Raw genomic sequence first — 18,909 nt, 5'->3', positions numbered from 1 at the left:
CTTAATCTTTACAGAATCCCAGAATGATGAGGTTGGAAGAGACCTCTAAGATCATCGAGTCCAACCTGTGCCCTCACACCTCAACCAGACTCTAGCCCCAAGTGCCATGGCCAGGCTTTTTTAAACACATCCAGAGATGGTGATTCTACCCCCTCCCTGGGAAGAGCATTCCAGTACTATATTATTCTTTTGGTGAAAAATTTCTTCCTAAAATCCAACTTATACCTTCCCTGATGCAGCTTGAGACTGTGTCCTCTTGTTCTGAGGACAATTAATTAGTAATTAAAACAACTATAACTCCTCAAAAATAAAATTACTTTCTATACTATCTCTATTTTTTTACATTTTATCCCCCCCCCCCCCCCCCCAAAGACAAGATTATGGTGGAACTGCAAATAACCCAGCAGCAAAACTCAACAACTTCCTCCAGGAGCCAGCTGCACCCCTTGCCCAGCTTCAACACCTGCAGTGAAGCTTTGTTTCAATGCCTGCAAGATGAGCTTGTTATAGATGGATAGTGAGATGACTGGCTCTCACAATTATTGTGTGACTAGTAAGAAAAGCTTTAGTGATGTATGGTTATGTTATTGTGGTTTAGATTGTGTCCTCTGCTCTCCCCATAGCTCCCTTTCACCCTGTATTGTTGCCATCAGCCAGCCTGGGCTGTCCAGGACAGGTACAAAGAAGCTGCACAGGTGTCCCTGGCATGGGGCAGTTGGGAATGGAAAAGCTTGGGGGTGCTGAGGGGGTGAGGCATGGCAACACCTGAGCTCCAATCCAGGGACAAGAAAGCAGCTTCCACTGATAAATGGCACAGAAGAGCTGACTGACAGACTTTGGGAGGGGCCAGGGCTGGCTGATGCAGCCCCCAGGGGTATAAAAGACTGAGCATCCATCTTGAAGATGAACTGGCCATGCGGTATCTGTGAGGGGTAGCTCCCAGCGCTGTGAATTTTTCCTTACATAGTCCTTTTGTTGTATTTTTGTCAAGGTTTAAAAAACCTTTTTAAATTTGCAAAGTGAGCAGTTGTCTCACATGCCTGTCCTGCATCAGCTCTGTGCAGTTGCATTTCCAGAGTGGTGCTGCTTTTTGGATGCCATCACCCAAGCACCTGGGGGGCCACTCCTGCCCTGCAGGAGCAGCTCAGCTGCAGGTCAGACCCTCATGCAGTGTCAGTCTCTTATAGATGGACAATGAGATGATTGCCTCTCACAATTAAGGGATGACTTTGTGTGACTATTAAGAAAAGCTTTAGTGATGTATGGTTATGTTATTGTGGTTTAGATTGTGTCCTCTGCTCTCCCCATAGCTCCCTTTCCCCCCTGTATTGTTGCCATCAGACAGCCTGGGCTGTCCAGGACAGGTACAAAGAAGCTGCACAGGTGTCCCTGGCATGGGGCAGGTGGGAATGGAAAAGCTTGGGGGTGCTGAGGGGGTGAGCCATGGCAACACCTGAGCTCCAATCCAGTGACAAGAAAGCAGTTTGCACTGATAAATGGCACAGAAGAGCTGACTGACAGACCTTGGGAAGGGCCAGGGCTGGCTGATGCAGCCCCCAGGGGTATAAAAGACTGAGCATCCATCTTGAAGATGAACTGACTGTGTGGTACCCATGAAGGCGTTTTCCAGCACTGCAAAATTTTTCCTTTTGTAGTCCTTTCGTTGTGTTTTTGTTAATAAACCCTTTTAACTTTTCAAAGTGGGCGGTTGTCACTGCCAAGCTGAAGGCAGAGTTACCTTCCAGCCCCTGCTCTGCCTGCTGGGCTCTCCTCTGGGCCATCAGCCTGGTGCCCATGTTCCTGCGGCGCCGGGGCATCCCCTCCGCCCGCTCCTCCTGGGGCCGGGGCCTGGCCCCTGCTGCTGCTGCTGCTGCCACATTCTGCTGCTGATCCTCATCAGCTGCAAGAAAAAAAGAAAATATTCATGTTAAAGATGCCTTTCCCTTCTGCCTCTGTTTCTGAGTTAGCAAACAGCACGGACACAAAAGTGCGTTTTTCTTTCTTTGTGAAAAACGGCTTTTTGTGAATATTAAAATGAGTATTATACGTGCTGTGTTAGAAAGTTATGCTTTAATTTATTATCTATTAATTTAATCTTATTTATTTTATTTATTAATTTAATTTTATTTATTTTATTTATTAATTTAATTTTATTTATTTATTATTTCTTTTTAAGTATTAATTTGCTTAAGTAGCGTGTTAAATATAGTTTTAGATTGTAACACAAGCTTAAAATAGAAACTATGCTGTGTAAGAAACTTTTTTAAAAGAGAGGAATGAGGTACTTGCACTGAGATAGCGGCCACAGGACACCTGAATCTTTCAGAGAAAAAGAATTTATTGCTCCCTTATCAGAAGAAACAAATTCTTTGTGCTTATTGTCTTGTATTGTCCCAAATCCTAATTGTCCAAATTTTTATGACTCTAATTTTATTACTATTTTAATAACCATTTTATTACTATTGAACTTTTAAAATTCTAAAAACAAGTGATTGGCATAGTTTTTCACGCTATGTAAGATACTTTTTTTAAAAGAGAGGAATGAGGTACTCCCACAGAGATAGCAGCCACAGGACACCTGAATCTTCCAGAGAAAAAGAATTTATTGCTCCATTATCAGCAGAAATGAACTTCTTCCTGCCTCACTCAGGATTAAGAGGAAGAAGCTGACACTGACCAGACAGAATCCTGTGTTTGAATGCAATTTATGCATCATGGATGAGGTGTATGAATATGCAACAGGCTGTTGCTTTCAAGGGTTAATCCTCTGTTAATGTGGGTCCTTTTTTGGGCTTACTTTAGCCCAGAAAGAGGTACCTGGATGGTCTGTAACTTTGTTTCTATTGTCTCATTGTGCTAACCCTAACTGTCCACATTTTTTTATAACTCTAATTTTATTACTGTTTTTATAACCATTTTATTACTATTTAACTCTTAAAAATTTAAAACCAAGTAACTGGCGTTTTTCACATTTCTGAAGTATTTTGATTTTTTAATTTGAATTTGTACTTGTGTAACATAGATTCATGAGACTGAAACCTCAGAGGCTGAATGTTTCAGAGAGGAATATGTAAAGCATTCCACACGAAACACACCCTGAAGTGCAAACAAGGATCACAAATTACAGCTGAAATCAACACTTCATTCTGCCCTGCTGATTTCAAGTCCCCAAATCACAGGTAGGTACAAACAAGGACACAAAGGGCCACTGCAGTTACTAATTAAGATCTGGCAAATGAAGAATATCCTAATAGGAGCAGCTGGGAGGATGGAACTGACCAGTGGGTTCATTTCAGAAGTTTTCCATAGAAAACTCTCAGATTTTTTTTTTTTTTTGAGGCTTCCTGTTGCTTTTAACTTGGGCAGTAATGCAAAAAAAAACCCCAAAACCACATAATGGTAAAATGCCATCATCCTTGATACCTGCTTTGCATATTCTGTTGATAAGCCTAACTGATATTTTTGTTACCTGCTCAATCCTGCAAAGTATTAACTTTTAAGCTTTCATTCAAGCAAATATTCAAGTGGTCTCATGGAAAACTGCAGAACAACTCACTTACTGCAGCTCAGGACACATTTATTTTGTGATCTGACAGATTATGGTGTGTAAGCTCTGTGCTAAGTCTCCAGCACCCCCTGAGCCAAACAATGCTCTCCTGAAAAACCTCCTATTAGCATATCTGCCATCAGAAAATGGGATTTGTTGTGAGTGAATCTATGCAGCACCAAAGGTGTGCCTGCAGTTCACCTCAGCTATTTCAGCCTTCAAAGTGCTGATTTTGGGGCTGATAAGGACAGGCTGGAGCTCTGAGCTCAGCAGGGCCACCTGAGGCCAGCAGAGATGTCACAGGGATGTCAGCAGGTCCCCACACATTGTGACATTTGAAACTGAGCCACTGCCCTGTCACACTGCTGTCACCTTCCTGGTGCCATCCACCTGTGCAGACAGAACAGGGCTGGGAGAAATCACTGAGTGCAGAGATGCCAAAATGCTGCTCCAATCTGGAATGCTACAGGAAACCTCTCCTGAAGAAGCAGAGCAGATCACTTCTTGGACACTGATAAATGCCAAAAAAGCTCTGCAAAAAGCTTTTTTTTGTGCAAATGAAGTATTTCACTTCCTAAGTTCTTGAGGCATGGTGCAATTCAAACCTCAGCATCCTTTCACCTGCAAGCTTCAGTAATTCCCAAGATGGTCCTGCCCAGCAGCTCAGCTGTGCAGCTCCAGCACTCATTCATTCTGCTTTTGGTTCCTGCTGTCCTGTGAAACAGAGACTGCTTTGCATTTTATGAAAGAGGAATCTATTTATAAGCCATGTATTTATTTCAAACCAAAGAGCTCAAGCCTCACAGAGAAAAACACATGAACCAAGCTCTCAGCTTTTCTCCATGGAACTCTCAACAGGAGACTCAGCAATTCCTCAAAGTGACCAGTGTGGAGTGGGCTCAGGATGTACCAAACCCCACCACACCTGACCCAGCACAGCACAGTCAAACACCCAGGGCAGCTGGTGGACAATATCTGTCACATCTCCAAAATGTGCACGTTAACAGAAGACACCAAGCCACTATGGGTTGTCATTTAGTAGGAAAATAAATGTTTTAATGAACATTTTTTTTCTTCTTTCCAGTTTTTTAAATATTTCTCCTGAGTGCAGATTCTTTTTCAGCAGCACACAGCTGGCTGAACATGAGTCAGTGACACCTGGCTTGTGGCAGCAGGGCCAGGGCAGTGCCTGTCCCCTGTACTGGCACTGCTGGGGCACCTCCAGGGCTGGGGACAGTTTTTGAGCCCCTCCCAACAAGAAAGACTTGGAGGGGCTGGAGAGAGTCCAGGGAAGGGAACAGAGCTGGGGAAGGGTCTGGAGCCCCAGGAGCAGCTGAGGGAGCTGGGCAGGGGCTCAGCCTGGAGCAAAGGAGGCTCAGGGGGCCCTTGTGGCTCTGCACAGCTCCTGACAGGAGGGGACAGCCGGGGGGGTCGGGCTGTGCTCCAGGGAACAGGGACAGGAGGAGAGGGAACGGCCTCAGGCCACTCAGGTTGGATATTTGGGAAAATTTCTTCTCCAAAAAGGCTCCCCAGCCCTGGCACAGCTGCCCAGGGCAGTGCTGGAGTCCCCATCCCTGGAAGGATTTAGAAGCCATGTGGATGTGGCACTTGGGGACATGGTCAGTGGTGGCCTTGGCAGTGCTGGGGGAATGGTTGGACTGAATGACCTCAGAGGGCTTTTCCAACCTTTCTGACAGGAGCATTCTCGAGCTTCTGTTTGCCAGGCACTCAGCTGGGCAGGGATTTGGAAAACACGAATGTTCCTCACTGCATTTCTCCCTGTCATTCACAGGAGCAGCAGAAAATCCTCATTTCCTTTGCTGTGCTGTGCCACACCTGGACCTGCTCCCTCAGGGGTCAGGGCTCTGCCTACGTGACTGCAGACACAGCTTCTGTTCAGAATGCTCAAAGTTCAGCTGTGCTTCCCTCCCCCTGAGCTGTGACACACGGAGGGGAGGCTTCACACAACAGAGGACACACTGAAAAATCACTTTTCCTTTTGCTTGGGGCTGGACTGACCATCAGATCTGAGCTGAACAATGATTTGCTCTGGGCTCTGGCCCGGCTGGGTTTGTTTTTTCACCTCCTCCTGCAGCACACAGGGCGGGCTTTGGCTGCTGCACTTATCTGAGCACATCTCTTCATGTTCCTGGAGCTGCAGAGGTCTCAGCAGTGGCACCCCAGGCTAGTCAGATCATGCAGAGATTAGTCACACAAGCACTAATTAGCCTTGATCCAAAGCCATCTGAGTGAAAATTAATGGCCAGCGTTAAAGAGGTGTGACAAGCCATCCACAAGCTTTGCAGAACGACAGGCCAGGCTGAATTGATGAGATAAACCCCTCGAATTAACAGGTAATACAAACAAAACACTCAACAGCTGGCTGGGAAGGGCTCAGTTTGTATTTGTGGTGTCCAGGGTCTGGCTCAGCCCTGACAACCCAAGAAGATTTTTGTGCTGGGCACAGCAGCTCTGCCTGGGTGCTCAGGGCAGGCCAGAGATTCTTTCAGCTGGCTTGGCAGCCAGGGCACAGCAGCAGCTCTGAGACCCTGCTTGTGTCTCCTTCCTGAAGGGAGAGAGCCTGAACTGCATGTGAAACTGCAAAAACCACCATGGAGTCACTCAGAGCCCAGGTCAGAACCTCCTTTTGCACTCTCCAGGTAGAAACCTGCCCCTTCACAAAACTGTGCAAGCTTTTGCTGACAGCAGAGATGTTTTTCTAGCCAACAGCCCCTTGCCTATCACAGCACCTTCCTCTCAGTTCCACCAGGTGACAGCTGGGCTGGCAGGAATGGAGGCTGCAGGGACAGGGACACAGCTCCACCTGCTGCACCCTCACACGTGCTGGCACCACCCAGCACCTTCTGCCTCCGTGCAAAACCTCTGAAATTCACACAGGGATTCAAAATTCAACAGGTGAAACTTCCTGAGGAGGTGCTTTGGCCCAGTGGAGCTTATCAGAAACAGCCACGTGTAAAATCAAGAAATGCCATTTTTTTTTTTTTGTTTTCATTTTCAGTAGAACAAGTCCAGGCATGACCCTGCTGGAAACAAGTGCTGCTCCAAGGGACCTTTCAAAGAAATCGAAGGATTTACCTCTCCTGATCCTCACTCCCTAAACATCTGAACAATTTTAAAAGCCAATTTCCATGAGATAACACAGAGGGAAGCTGCTGCCCCAATCTCTGCACATTAACAATTAAAGGTGAGAGCTCCCACCACTTCTTTAAGTCCATTGTTCCTGGTTTCAAGTCCTTTCCAGGTGGCAACTTCCATTTTCCACCCAAGCAAATGGAATAGAAAAGGAAATTCCTGCTTAAAACTAAATTTTGTATTAAATAGACCACAATTCCAGTGGTTCTGAAAAATAATTTCTGTTGTATACAGAGAACAAAGCCATCCCCAGCAGCTGAAATTCTGTGAAGGGATTTATCATGGCAGAAACCGAGATATTAAATTATATATTATATTAAACAATATATTAAAGTAAAAAATATCTTAAAATCACAGTAAAAAAAAAGCATGGCCAACTTGGAAGTGTTAAAAAGTTACCACAAAAAAAGGCTTCAACATGATAAAATTGTCCTGAATGTAAATTAATTTCAACCAACTTGCTCAAAATCAGTATTAAAGGGTTTTTTTTAAATAATTCACACTATTAAAAACAAATGCTTGGGCTAAAATTTAGAACTTTGAATGCTTGAAGAGAAAAGAAATCCTCCCAAACCCCACAGCCCCTGATTTATCCAATCATGACAGGATTCAAGCTCAGGAAATTATTTATTTCTCCAGGACATGCATCCTTCACTTTTACCAAAAGTTCATCTCTTCATTCATAGGAATCCAATGAAACTACATCAGTTTCCAAACCTTTCCAAGACAAAGATTTAGACCAGGTCTGAGGAAGCAGATGTGTGTGAGAAATGTGTTGGAAAATTTAATTATTACCAGCAAAATCTGCTTTTAGCACAGATCCCTTACCAGCACAGTACTGCACTGATTGACTGTGTTTGTATTAAATGTGTGGTGCTTTCCCCTCTTAATTAAAAATTATCAAAGCAACTGCCCCAGAAGAAAAATAATACAAATTCCAACCCCAAAACACCCCATATCCCCAAAATCTGTGGAGGTATTGACCAGGAGTTCAGAGATTGTCCTGACTAAACATTTTAATTTGACACCTGGCAGCCAAAAAATCTGCTTTTAGCACAGATCCCTTACCAGCACAGTACTGCACTGTGTTTGTATTAAATGTGTGGTACTTTTCCCTCTTAATTAAAAATTATCAAAGCAACTCCCACAAAATAAAAATAATAGAAATTCCAACCCCAAAACACCCCATATCCCCAAATCTGTGGAGTATTGACCAGGAATTCAGAGACTGTCCTGACTAAACTCTTAATTTGACACCTGGCAGCCACAAAATCTGCTTTTACCACAGATCCCAGATTGTATTAAATGTGTGCTGGTTTTCCCTCTTAATTAAAAATTATCAAAGCAACTGCCCCTGAAGAAAAATAATAGAAATTCCAACCCCAAAACACCCCATATCCCCAAAATCTGTGGAGGTATTGACCAGGAGTTCAGAGATTGTCCTGACTAAACATTTTAATTTGACACCTGGCAGCCAAAAAATCTGCTTTTAGCACAGATCCCTTACCAGCACAGTACTGCACTGTGTTTGTATTAAATGTGTGATACTTTTCCCTCTTAATTAAAAATTATCAAAGCAACTCCCACAAAATAAAAATAATACAAATTCCAACCCCAAAACATCCCATATCCCCAAATCTGTGGAGATATTGACCAGGAATTCAGAGACTGTCCTGACTAAACATCTTAATTTGACACCTGGCAGCCACAAAATCTGCTTTTACCACAGATCCCAGATTGTATTAAATGTATGCTGGTTTTCCCTCTTAATTAAAAATTATCAAAGCAACTCCTACAAAATAAAAATAATAGAAATTCCAACCCCAAAACATCCCATATCCCCAAATCTGTGGAGATATTGACCAGGAATTCAGAGACTGTCCTGACTAAACTCTTAATTTGACACCTGGCAGCCACAAAATCTGCTTTTACCACAGATCCCAGATTGTATTAAATGTATGCTGGTTTTCCCTCTTAATTAAAAATTATCAAAGCAACTGCCCCAGAAGAAAAATAATAGAAATTCCAACCCCAAAACACCCCATATCCCCAAAATGTGTGTAGGTATTTGTATACCTACAAACTATGAACTCTGACCAGGAGTTCAGAGTTTCTCTTGACTAAACATCTTAATTTGACACCAAAAAACCTCTTTCAGTGTGGGAACACAGCAAGGGCAGTGAGCTCTCAGCACACCTGACTCCTTCCCACAGCACCCAATTCCCACCCACGCAAGGTCAGCTCCACCACAGTGGGGTTGCAGTGCTGGTTATGGGTGGACTCAGTGATTTTAAAGGGTTTTTTTTTTTCCAGCCCAGATGATTTTCTGCTCTAACAGTGCTCAGCAGTGACACAGAAGTGCTGCCTCCTCCCCCTGCTCCCCACAATGAGGTGGGACATGGCACAGGAGTGACTCCAGATGGTTCTGGAGTATCTCCAGTGAGGAAAACTCTGCAGCCTCCCTTTCTGGGCAGTCTTTTCCAGTGCTCCCAGTAAAGAAATCCTCCCTCATGTTCAGCTGGAGCTTCAGTTCCTGCCTGTTCCTGTTGTGGCATTGCTGGCTGTGAAAAATGCGTAATTTATGATTGGCTTTTTGCAAATATTAAAATGAATATCACATGTGTTATGTTAGAAAGTGATAATGGATTTATTTGCTTAAGTAGTGTGTTAAATATAGTTTTAGGTTATAACATAATGTTAAAATAGAAACTGTGATATGTAAGATACTTTTTTTAAAAGAGAGGACTTGCACCAGATAGCAGCCACAAGACACCAAAATCTTTCAGAGAAAAAGAATTAATTGCTCCATTATCAGAAAAAACCAAATTCTTTGTTCTTATTGTCTTGTATTGTCCTAAATCCTAATTGTCCAAATTTTTATTACTCTAATTATATTACTATTTTAATAACCATTTTATTACTACTAAACTTTTAAAATTCTAAAAACAAGTGATTGGCATTTTTCACACTATGTAAGATACTTTTTTTTAAAAGAGAGGAACGAGGTACTCCCACAGAGATGGCAGCCACAGGACACCTGAATCTTCCAGAGAAAAAGAATTTATTGCTCCATTATCAGCAGAAATGAACTTCTTCCTGCCTCACTCAGCCCTGAAGATGCTGTCAGGACTAAGAGGAAACAGCTGACAGAATGAAGAGATGAACTTTTGGTAAAAGTGAAGGATGCATGTCCTGGAGAAATAAATAATTTCCTGAGCTTGAATCCTGTCATGATTTGGATAAATCAGGGGCTGTGGGGTTTGGGAGGATTTCTTTTCTCTTCAGGCATTCAAAGTTCTAAATTTTAGCACAAGCATTTGTTTTAAATAATGTGAATTATTTTTTAAAAAAACCCTTTAATACTGATTTTGAGCAAGTTGGTTGAAATTAATTTGCATTCAGGAAAATTTACATTCAGGACAAAAGTTGACACTGACCTGGATCTGGACTGTCCATAACTCTTTGTTTTTATTGTCTCATTGTGCTAACCCCAATTGTCCAAATTTTTATTACTCTAATTATATTACTGTTTTTATAACCATTTTATTACTATTAAACTTTTAAAATCCTAAAAACAAGTGATTGGTGTTTTTCACAAGAGGAAAAAATTGACAGCGACCAGACAGAATCCTGTGTTTGAATGGAATTTATGCATCATGGATGAGGTGTATGAATATGCAACAGGCTGTTGCTTTTAAGGGTTAATCCTTTGTTAATGTGGGTCCTTATTTAGCCCAGAAAGAGGTACCTGGACTGTCCATAACTCTTTGTTTCTATTGTCTCCTATTGTCCTAAATCCTAATTGTCCAAATTTTAATTACTCTAATTTTATTACTGTTTTTATAACCATTTTATTACTATTAAACTTTTAAAATTTTAAAAACAAGTGATTGGCATTTTTCACAAGAGGAAGAAGTTGACACTGACCAGCCAGAATCCTCTGTCTGAATGGAATTTATGCATCATGTATGAGGTGTATGAATATGCAACAGGCTGCTCTTTTAAGGGTTAATCCTCTGTTAATGTGGGTCCTTTTCTGGGCTTATTTTGCCCAGAAAGAGGTACCCAGACTGCCTGTAACTCTTTGTTTTTATTGTCCTAAATCCCAATTGTTCAAATTATTATTACTCTAATTATATTACTATTTTCACAACCATTTTATTACTATTAAACTTTTAAAATCCTAAAAACAAGTGCTTGGTGTTTTTCACGCTGGCCCCCAGAGCAGAGCCTGGGCCGTGCTCTGAGCCCTCCCTGCAGACACTGCTGGATGTGAGTCAAGTCCCCTCTGAGTTTTCTCCTCCCCAGGCTGAACATACCCAGCTCCCTCAGCCTTTCCTGGTTAGGAAATGCTCCAGCACCTCCTTCATCATCCTCACAAGCCTCTGCTGGACCCCACTGCTGGTTCCTCCTGTCCTGAGGAGCTCAGAACTGGACAGAGCACCCCGAATGTGCATCCCAGGGCTGAGCAGAGGGGCAGGATCACTCCCTGACCTGCTGGAAATGCTCTCATCCCGAGATCCCCTTGGCATTCCTGGCACAAGGGAACGCTGCTGGCTCAGGGACAGCTCCTTGTCCACCAGGACACCCAGGTCCTTCTCATGCAGTTGTGAAAAATGTGTATTTTATGATCGGCTTTTTGCAAATATTAAAGTGAATATTGTATGTGTTGTGTTGGAAAGTTATGCTGTGTTAATTCTCTTAAGTAGTGTGTTAAATATGGTTGTAGGTTATAAAAAAATGTTAAAATAGAAACTATGCTATGTAGGATACTTTTTTTTAAGAAAGGACTCACAGCGAGATAGCAGCCACAGGACACCTGAATCTTTCAGAGAAAAAGAATTTATTGCCCTCTTATCAGAAGAAACGAACTTCTTTCCGCCTCGAAGGTGTTGTTAAGATTCAGAGGAAGAAACTGACAGAATCCTGTGTTTGAATGGAATTTATGTATCATGTATGAGATGTATGAATATGCAACAGACTATTATTGTTTTTAAAGGTTAATCCTTTGTTAACGTGGGTCCATTTTCAGGCTTGTGCTGCCCAGAAAGAGGTACCTGGACGTCCATAACTCTTTAGTTCTATTGCCTCATATCGTCCTAATTCAAATTGTCCAAATGATTATTTCTCTAATTGTATTACTATTTTTATAACCATTTTATTACTATCAAACTTTTAAAATTTATAAAAAAACAAGTGATTGGCGTTTTTCACACCGGTGTCTGCCGGTGCTCAGGGCTGTTCTCCCCAGGTTCAGAGCCCTGAACTGCACTGTACTGGATTTCAGAAGGTTTTTTCCTGCATGTCAAAGTCCCTCTGAAAGGGCACAACCCTCTGAGACATCGGCCATTCCTTGTTTTGTACCATCAGCGAACTTGCTGAGGAAGCACCAACCCCTTTGTCCAAACAAGCCACGAACACCAAGCACAGAACCCTTGGGGCACCACTCGTGACAGGCCCCCCCTTACACCCTGTGCGCCGATCCCGAGCCTTCGGGACCTGTTTTCCATTCCCCCCTCATTTACAGTAACCTCAGGGACACTTTCCCAGTCCCAAAGCCCCTGACAGAACTCCCGACAGAGAACTCAGACTTCCAACCCTGGGGCCACCTCAGGCCGGGAACCGGGAACCCCCAGCAGCAGCAGACCAGGCCTCGGCGCCCGCACCCCGCAACCTCCGGGCAGCCCGGAGTTAAGAAGCCGGGACAGCCCGGGAATCCTCCCCGGGACCCCCCAAAACCCCTCGAGACCCCCCAAAATCCCCGCTGCCCCCAACATGGCGGGTCCCCCCCCCCAGGGGCCGCCCGAGGCGTGGCGCCCCCTGGCGGTTCCCGAGACACGCGCCCCCCGCGCGCGCGTGCGGACCCGCTTGAGAGCAGGGCCGCGCCCACCGGAACGGCCCCGCGGGGGTGGGGAGGGAGGCCCAGCCGGTCCGCTCGGCGCCGCGACCCACCTGCCCTGGCTTGGCCGCGGAGGCGGGTGGCGAAGAAGAGAAGGACGGCGAGCAGCACGGCAGCGGCGGCGAGCAGAACCGCGTCCATCCCGCAGCGCCGGCTCCGCCCACATCAGCCTTGGTACGCCCCGTCCCCTTCCCCTGCCGCAAGGCCCCCCTCGCGCGGGCTGCCCCGCGGGGTGCCTGTGGCGGCGCGCCGCGGAGGCCGCGCTGCGATGGGGCAGGCGCGGCGCGGGCAGCCCGCGGGAGGGGTCCTGACTCGTCCCTGAGGCGGGCTCTGAGGGAGGGCGCGGAAAAAGGAATTAAAGGCGGGATTAAAGCAGAAGTTCAAGGAGAAATTAAAAATTATGAGGCAAAACCGGCCGTGAGCGCGGCGCCCGCGGGTCTGGCCGCCCGGCACGGCTGCTGTGAGCGGCTGGTGACGCGTCCGTCCTCCACACACGGCGGGTGGGGCCAGGCTGGGGAGATCTCAGCCGTGACCCGGCACCGGCTGCACCCCAGACAGGCCCTGACAGCTGTCGGGGTGTCCCAGGCAATGATGAAACTTAAATTACATCTTTGAGTAATTTCTGTCCTCTGCCTTTAGGTCTGTGGAATTTGGGAATGGGATGAAGCTGGAGCTGCCGTGTCAGGAGTGATGTCCTGACCTGGCCTGAACCAAAAGTGCACAAAAAGATGCAGAAACTTGCACTGGAGACGGAAAAGAAATTTCCCCCCTTTGCATGGTCACCCACTGTTAGATCTGAAACCTTGTCAGGCTCTGCCCCAGTCCTATGAGTGAGGAGAGAAATTTTTTAAACTTTACCCATTTTCACTTAGTGGTTGTGAAGTTCTGGCTGATCAAGCCCTTTCTTGCTTCAGAAATGTTTTCAGCGTGACTGTTTAAAGCACTCTTGGTGGGGGAAAGTGTGTTAATAAATTGAAAATGCAAATTAGAGGCTATGGGACATCTAAAGGTGATCAAAAGCACTGCTTAGCTAATTAGTTATTACTGTGGGCTCCACAGCTGCCTGTGTCCCTGTCACCAGCTCGAGATGAGTTCAGATCTGTCAGCAGATGAAAAGCAGCTTCTGCTGAGGGATTTGCTGAATTTTAGCCATGTAGGACCAGCAACACAGTAGGAAGCTCTCAAAAAAGAGCTGAACTACAGGCTGAGTGTTTTATGGCAAAGTTTTATTTTAGTAATAGCCTTTCAAAAATCTTATTTTGGGAGTAATTCATGGAATCGTGGAATAGCTTGGGTTGGAAGGAACCTTAAGGATGATCTTGTTCCATTCCTTGCCATGGGCAGGGACACCTTCCACTATCCCAGGGTGCTCCAAGCCCTGTCCAGCCTGGCCTTGGGCATTCCAGGGATCCAGGGGCAGCCACAGCTCCTCTGGGCACCCTGTGCCAGGGCCTCCACACCCTCAAAAGGAAGAATTTCTTCCTAATATCCCATCCATCCCTGCCCTCTGGCAGTGGGAACCATTCCCTGTGTCCTGTCCCTCCATCCCTTGTCCCCAGTCTCTCTCCAGCTCTCCTGGAGCCCCTTTAGGCCCTGCAAAGGGCTCTGAAATCCCTCCTGGGTCCTTCCTTTCTCCAGGTGAACATTCCCAGCTCTCTCAGCCTGGCTCCAGCCCTTGGAGCATCTCCATGGCTTCCTCTGGATTTGCTCCAGCAGCTCCAGCTCCTCCTGCTCTTGGCCCCAGGGCTGGAGCAGCTCTGCAGGAGAGTCTCACCTGCAGAATCCCCCTGCCCTGCTGGGGATGAGCACACAGAGGGCTCTGGCTGGGCCATGTGGAGCTTCTCACCTACCCCATCTCCCCCTCAGGCTCAGTTTCTCACCCACCCCATCTCCCCCTCAGGTTCAGCCTCTCACCCACCCCATCTCCCCCTCAGGCTTGGCTTCTCACCCACCCCATCTCCCCCTCAGGTTCAGCTTCTCCCTCACCCCAACTCCCCCTCAGGCTCAGCTTCTCCCTCACCCCATCTCCCCCTCAGGCTCGGCTTCTCACCCACCCCATCTCCCCCTCAGGCTCAGTTTCTCACCCACCCCATCTCCCCCTTAGGTTCAGCCTCTCACCCACCCAATCTCCCTCCCAGGTTCAGCTTCTCCCTCACCCCAACTCTCTCTCAGGTTCAGCCTCTCACCCACCCCATCTCCCCCTCAGGTTCAGCTTCTCCCTCACCCCAACTCTCTCTCAGGTTCAGCCTCTCACCCACACCAACTCCCCCTCACATTCAGCTTCTCCCTCACCCCAACTCCCCTTCAGGCTCAGCTTTGGCCAAAGCACCCATGGGCAAGCTGAGGTTCCCAAAGCCTCTTTGTTCTTTGTCATCCAGCCCTGCAGGCAGCCAGCACACACTCGTGTCAGTGCTGAGTGGTTTACTGTGTCGGTGTCGAGTGGTTCATTTCCCTGCATAGTCCCTACTGCCTTTAAAATAAGGAGGTGGTGGTAATGGTGGGATGTCACCTGCTCCTCCTCTCTGGGCTGCAGAAGGAGCAGAGGAGTTTTTCCTGTAGGTGTCACCAATATCCCATGTAGAAACTGAGCTTAAACTGCCGGGGAAGGACCGAGCGTGGGATGCTCAGGTCGGTTTGATACAACACCAGAGTCTTCTGAAATATTTGAGATCCCTCGGGTTGCGTTTCACAGAAGCCTTTCTGGATTTTCCTAATTTAAGTCTGGAAAAATCCCTCTGGTTTCCTCAATAACCATGTAAATTCCAGAGGATTTTGAGGCTGGCTTTCTACCAGGACACTGGGAGAATGTGTGAAGGCTGTGATGAGCTGTGGGTGGTGATTGAATTTGGTGGCTGCTGCTGGAGCGTGACTGGTTCCACTCAGTCATGCAAACACTGCAAGAATATCACGGAATCATGGAATGATTTGGGTTGGGAGGGACCTTAGGTACCATCTCATTCCATGAGCAGGGACACCTTCAGTATCCCAGGGTGCTCCAAACCTCTCCCAACCTGCCCTTGGACACTTCCAGGGATCCAGGGACAGCCACAGCTTCTCTGGGCACCTGTGCCAGGGCTCAGCACCCTCACAGGGAACCCTCCTTACTATTTATTCTAAATCTGCCCTCTTTTAGCTTAAAAATGTTTCTGCTTGTCCCAGCAGTTGTAAATCCTTAATCACAATAATACAGTATTTGCAGACCTAGGGAATTTTCTCACCCAGCGTGGGAGCAGTGCCTGCTCCCAGTACAGGCTGTTTTAAAGGAAAATTGGTCTTTTTTCAATTTATTGTGACAAAAGGTAAAATAGCACATTCCCCCTCAAGCACCTCATTGTATAAGGAATTACATAGAATCACAGAATCATTGTTAGAAAAGCCCTCTTGCATCATCAAGCCCAACTATTCCCCTACTGCCAAAACCACCGCTAAACCACCCCAAAGTTCCACCTCTACACCTAAAATCCCTTTAAATGTAAATCCTTGTGGGGCTGGAGGCACATCCACTTTTTTGTGTCACTTCTTCGGAGCAGCCTGGAGAGCTCGCCCAGCTGGCAGAGCAGCCCCGAGGCTTCGATCCAGAGACGCGCGGTGGCGGCAGGTACCGGTGCCCGGTAATGAGGCTCTAATTCCCTGCGAATAAACCAAAGTGCATCCAGGAACTCGGTGTATCCCGGGGCCAACTGGCACAAAACGCCCTCTTCCACACTTGTCAGCTTGCCTCGCCTTCCAGGAGAGGGTGGCTGGATGCACGCTGCCTGCTGGGAGCTGTTCCTGGACTGCTTTGAGCCGGGAATTATCTCAAAAAGTGCAGCTTGGCACTCAGGTTTGTGCAGAGGGACTTTGTGACCATTTTCTCCCATGGATGTAAGAGCTGAAATAAGGGATGGAGGACTCCAAGTGGCTCTTCAAAATGCAGTTTATTGTATCCAAGATGTTCCAGCAGTCCAGGGTCGTGGATGAAAGGAATAGCAGATTTGTCTTTACAAATGGTCTGCTGGTAGATAAAACCAGCACTGGGAGATAAAAGAAACAATGGGAAGGATTCCACTGATTGATGAATGAAAAATGATATTTGCTTTTACAAGTAAACTTTAGCTTTGCTGATAAATGAAATTAGACATTGGAAGATGAAAGAAACAATAGGGAAGAAAAACCCCTTAATTTCATAAGAATTACAAATTAAAAAGGAGGGTTATACATTAGGGGGGAATCTTTGGTATCAGGTGTTCTGGGACGTCTGTACCTCTCAAGTGCCTCAGAAATGGGGAAAGAGAGAAGGGAAATGCAGCCGGGAAATTAGGATAAAAAGGAGGCTGCATCCTCAAAAAATTTGAGAGACCCCAGGGGAATGCCCCATGGCCTCTCCCTTTATTCAAATAAAGTTACAGGACTCCTCTGTCTTCTTTTTGGACATAAACCTCTGATGTTTGTGGATTAATTTTCCTAACATGGGTGACAGAGCCTGTGCCTACAGCTGTCAGCTCCAGCTGCAGGCAGGCCTGGAGACCCTGAGTTTAGGTTACAATGCATTAAAGACTTTTCTTTGCTGAGCATCTTCATACAGAGGAACCAATCTATACCTTAACTTTTATCTCTAGCCTATCATAACTACTGTAATTACCATATTCATATCACTGTTCTCCAATCACTATAAGTTAGTACATTACAGTTTAAGCTAGAAGTTGTTTTTCAGTTTCCTTGCAGTGGAAAATTCTGAGACCTTTTTTCCACTTGCAACATTTGCTGACTTGTTTGCCTGTGCTCTCTTTCTGCTTGGTAAAGACTTCTTCTTGTTTGGGGTGGGTTTATCCTTTGCTCTAAGCCATGCAAACCCCTTCTAACTCACACACCCTTTGCCTCCTTGGTTATCCAGTGAGACTGGCTCAGCAATTCTTTTCTTCTCTATCAAAACTTGCTTCCTTCTCTATTCCTTCTTCATATTCTACATTCAAAAATCTTTCTGCCAAGCATACATATCTGTGAGACTTTCTTGTCAAACTTTCATCCTTCCCAACAGATGTACCTCTCACTGCCTGGGCACACCTTATTTTCCAGCAGGGATTCAACCTTTGTGCAGCAGGATTTATTTACAGGGGGAAATGCTGCAAGTGCTGCCTTCCAGCTCCCACCCACTTGGAGATGGACCTCGGGTGTTCCTCCAAATGCTCTGGAGATGTGCTGATGAAGGGAGTGGGTTCTGCATCCTCCTTTGTGCCAGTGGGACACAGCACCTTCCAGTGAGTGCTCTGGATTGCAGGATCACACTCTGGGAAGGGTCTGGATCAGAGTGCCAAAGAGCTGCAGATTATTTTATAATAGTAGAGCAGTGAAGGATCTGGATCAGAGTGCCAAAGAGCTGCAGATTATTTTATAATTGCAGGGCAGTGAGCTGGTGATCCTAATGAGGCACTCTGGATTGCAGGATCACACTCTGGGAAGGGTCTAGATCAGAGTGCCAAAGAACAGCAGATTATTTTATAATTGTAGGGCAGTGAAGGATCTGGATCACAGTGCCAAAGAGCTGCAGATTATTTTATAATTGCAGGGCAGTGAGCTGGTGATCCTAAATGTGGGGTGAGCTCCACCCAGGACCCCCCTGCACCATCCTGGAGCTCAGCACCTCCCCAAAGCCTCTGAAGAAGCTTCTGAGATCTGTCTTGCTCTTTTCTGGCCCTGCTGCTTCCTTCTCACTGCTCTACTTTTGTCACTTGTTTTAGGAGAAATAAAATTGTTTCCTGTTGCTTGAGATAGCTTCCAAATCTCCCTTAAACAGCGAAATTTAAACACAAGTAGTGGTCATAATCAAAATAGAATCTTAGTACTTGAAAACAACGTTACAAAATTAAGAAATGCATAAAAAATTGAAGGCTTGAAATCATTGTGAGGTGATTCCCTCCTCTGTGTTGTGTTTTATAACAGCTCATATTTGCTCTGAAGGTTTGGCTGACTGGTCTAGTTCAGCCACAGCTGCTTCTGGTCCAGGATGTCTGAGTGATGCAGAGAGTGGGACTTGATCAGATAAATGCCCTTTCTGCCTTAAAAGCTGGGGGAAATTTTGAAGCAAATAATGCCAGTAAAGATATAAATCTAAAAGAAATCCAGCCAGGCTAAGGATTTCTTTGAGCAAGTCTTCAAAAATATTTGGAGATCAAGAGTGTGCTGACAGGAGATTAGGGAAAAAATAGTGGTGAAGTGAAATCCTTACAAGTGAAATTCAGATGCTTTCCCTCCTGTGGCCACGAAACCAAAACCTTTCAAAGGCTCTTTGGTGAACAGTGAAGCCACAGAGGTGGGGTGGATTTGGATGTTC

At 45.8% G+C, this 18,909-nt stretch overlaps 1 protein-coding gene across 2 annotated transcripts in view; it reads right to left on the bottom strand.

Annotated features, from left to right (window-relative positions):
* Positions 1–12,810, bottom strand: part of DDRGK1 (DDRGK domain containing 1) — a 46,396-nt gene extending 33,586 nt beyond the window's left edge. For both annotated transcript variants that reach the window (XM_071447207.1, XM_071447208.1), the window contains exons 1-2: positions 12,653–12,810; positions 1,739–1,900 (exon numbers count right to left, since the gene is read on the bottom strand). In XM_071447207.1, coding sequence (XP_071303308.1) covers positions 1,739–1,900; positions 12,653–12,740 — 250 coding nt within the window. In that variant the 5' untranslated portion in view covers positions 12,741–12,810. The remainder of the gene's footprint in view (positions 1–1,738; positions 1,901–12,652) is intronic.
* Positions 12,811–18,909: the final 6,099 nt, after the last annotated feature.

Source organism: Agelaius tricolor, unplaced genomic scaffold (genome assembly GCF_023055355.1).
Source record: "Agelaius tricolor isolate 1412-34295 unplaced genomic scaffold, bAgeTri1.0.p SCAF_24, whole genome shotgun sequence".
Taxonomy (NCBI): Eukaryota; Metazoa; Chordata; class Aves; order Passeriformes; family Icteridae; genus Agelaius; species Agelaius tricolor.
The sequence above is the reverse complement of the archived record's forward strand: the minus strand, read 5'-3'. Positions and strand labels throughout refer to the sequence as shown.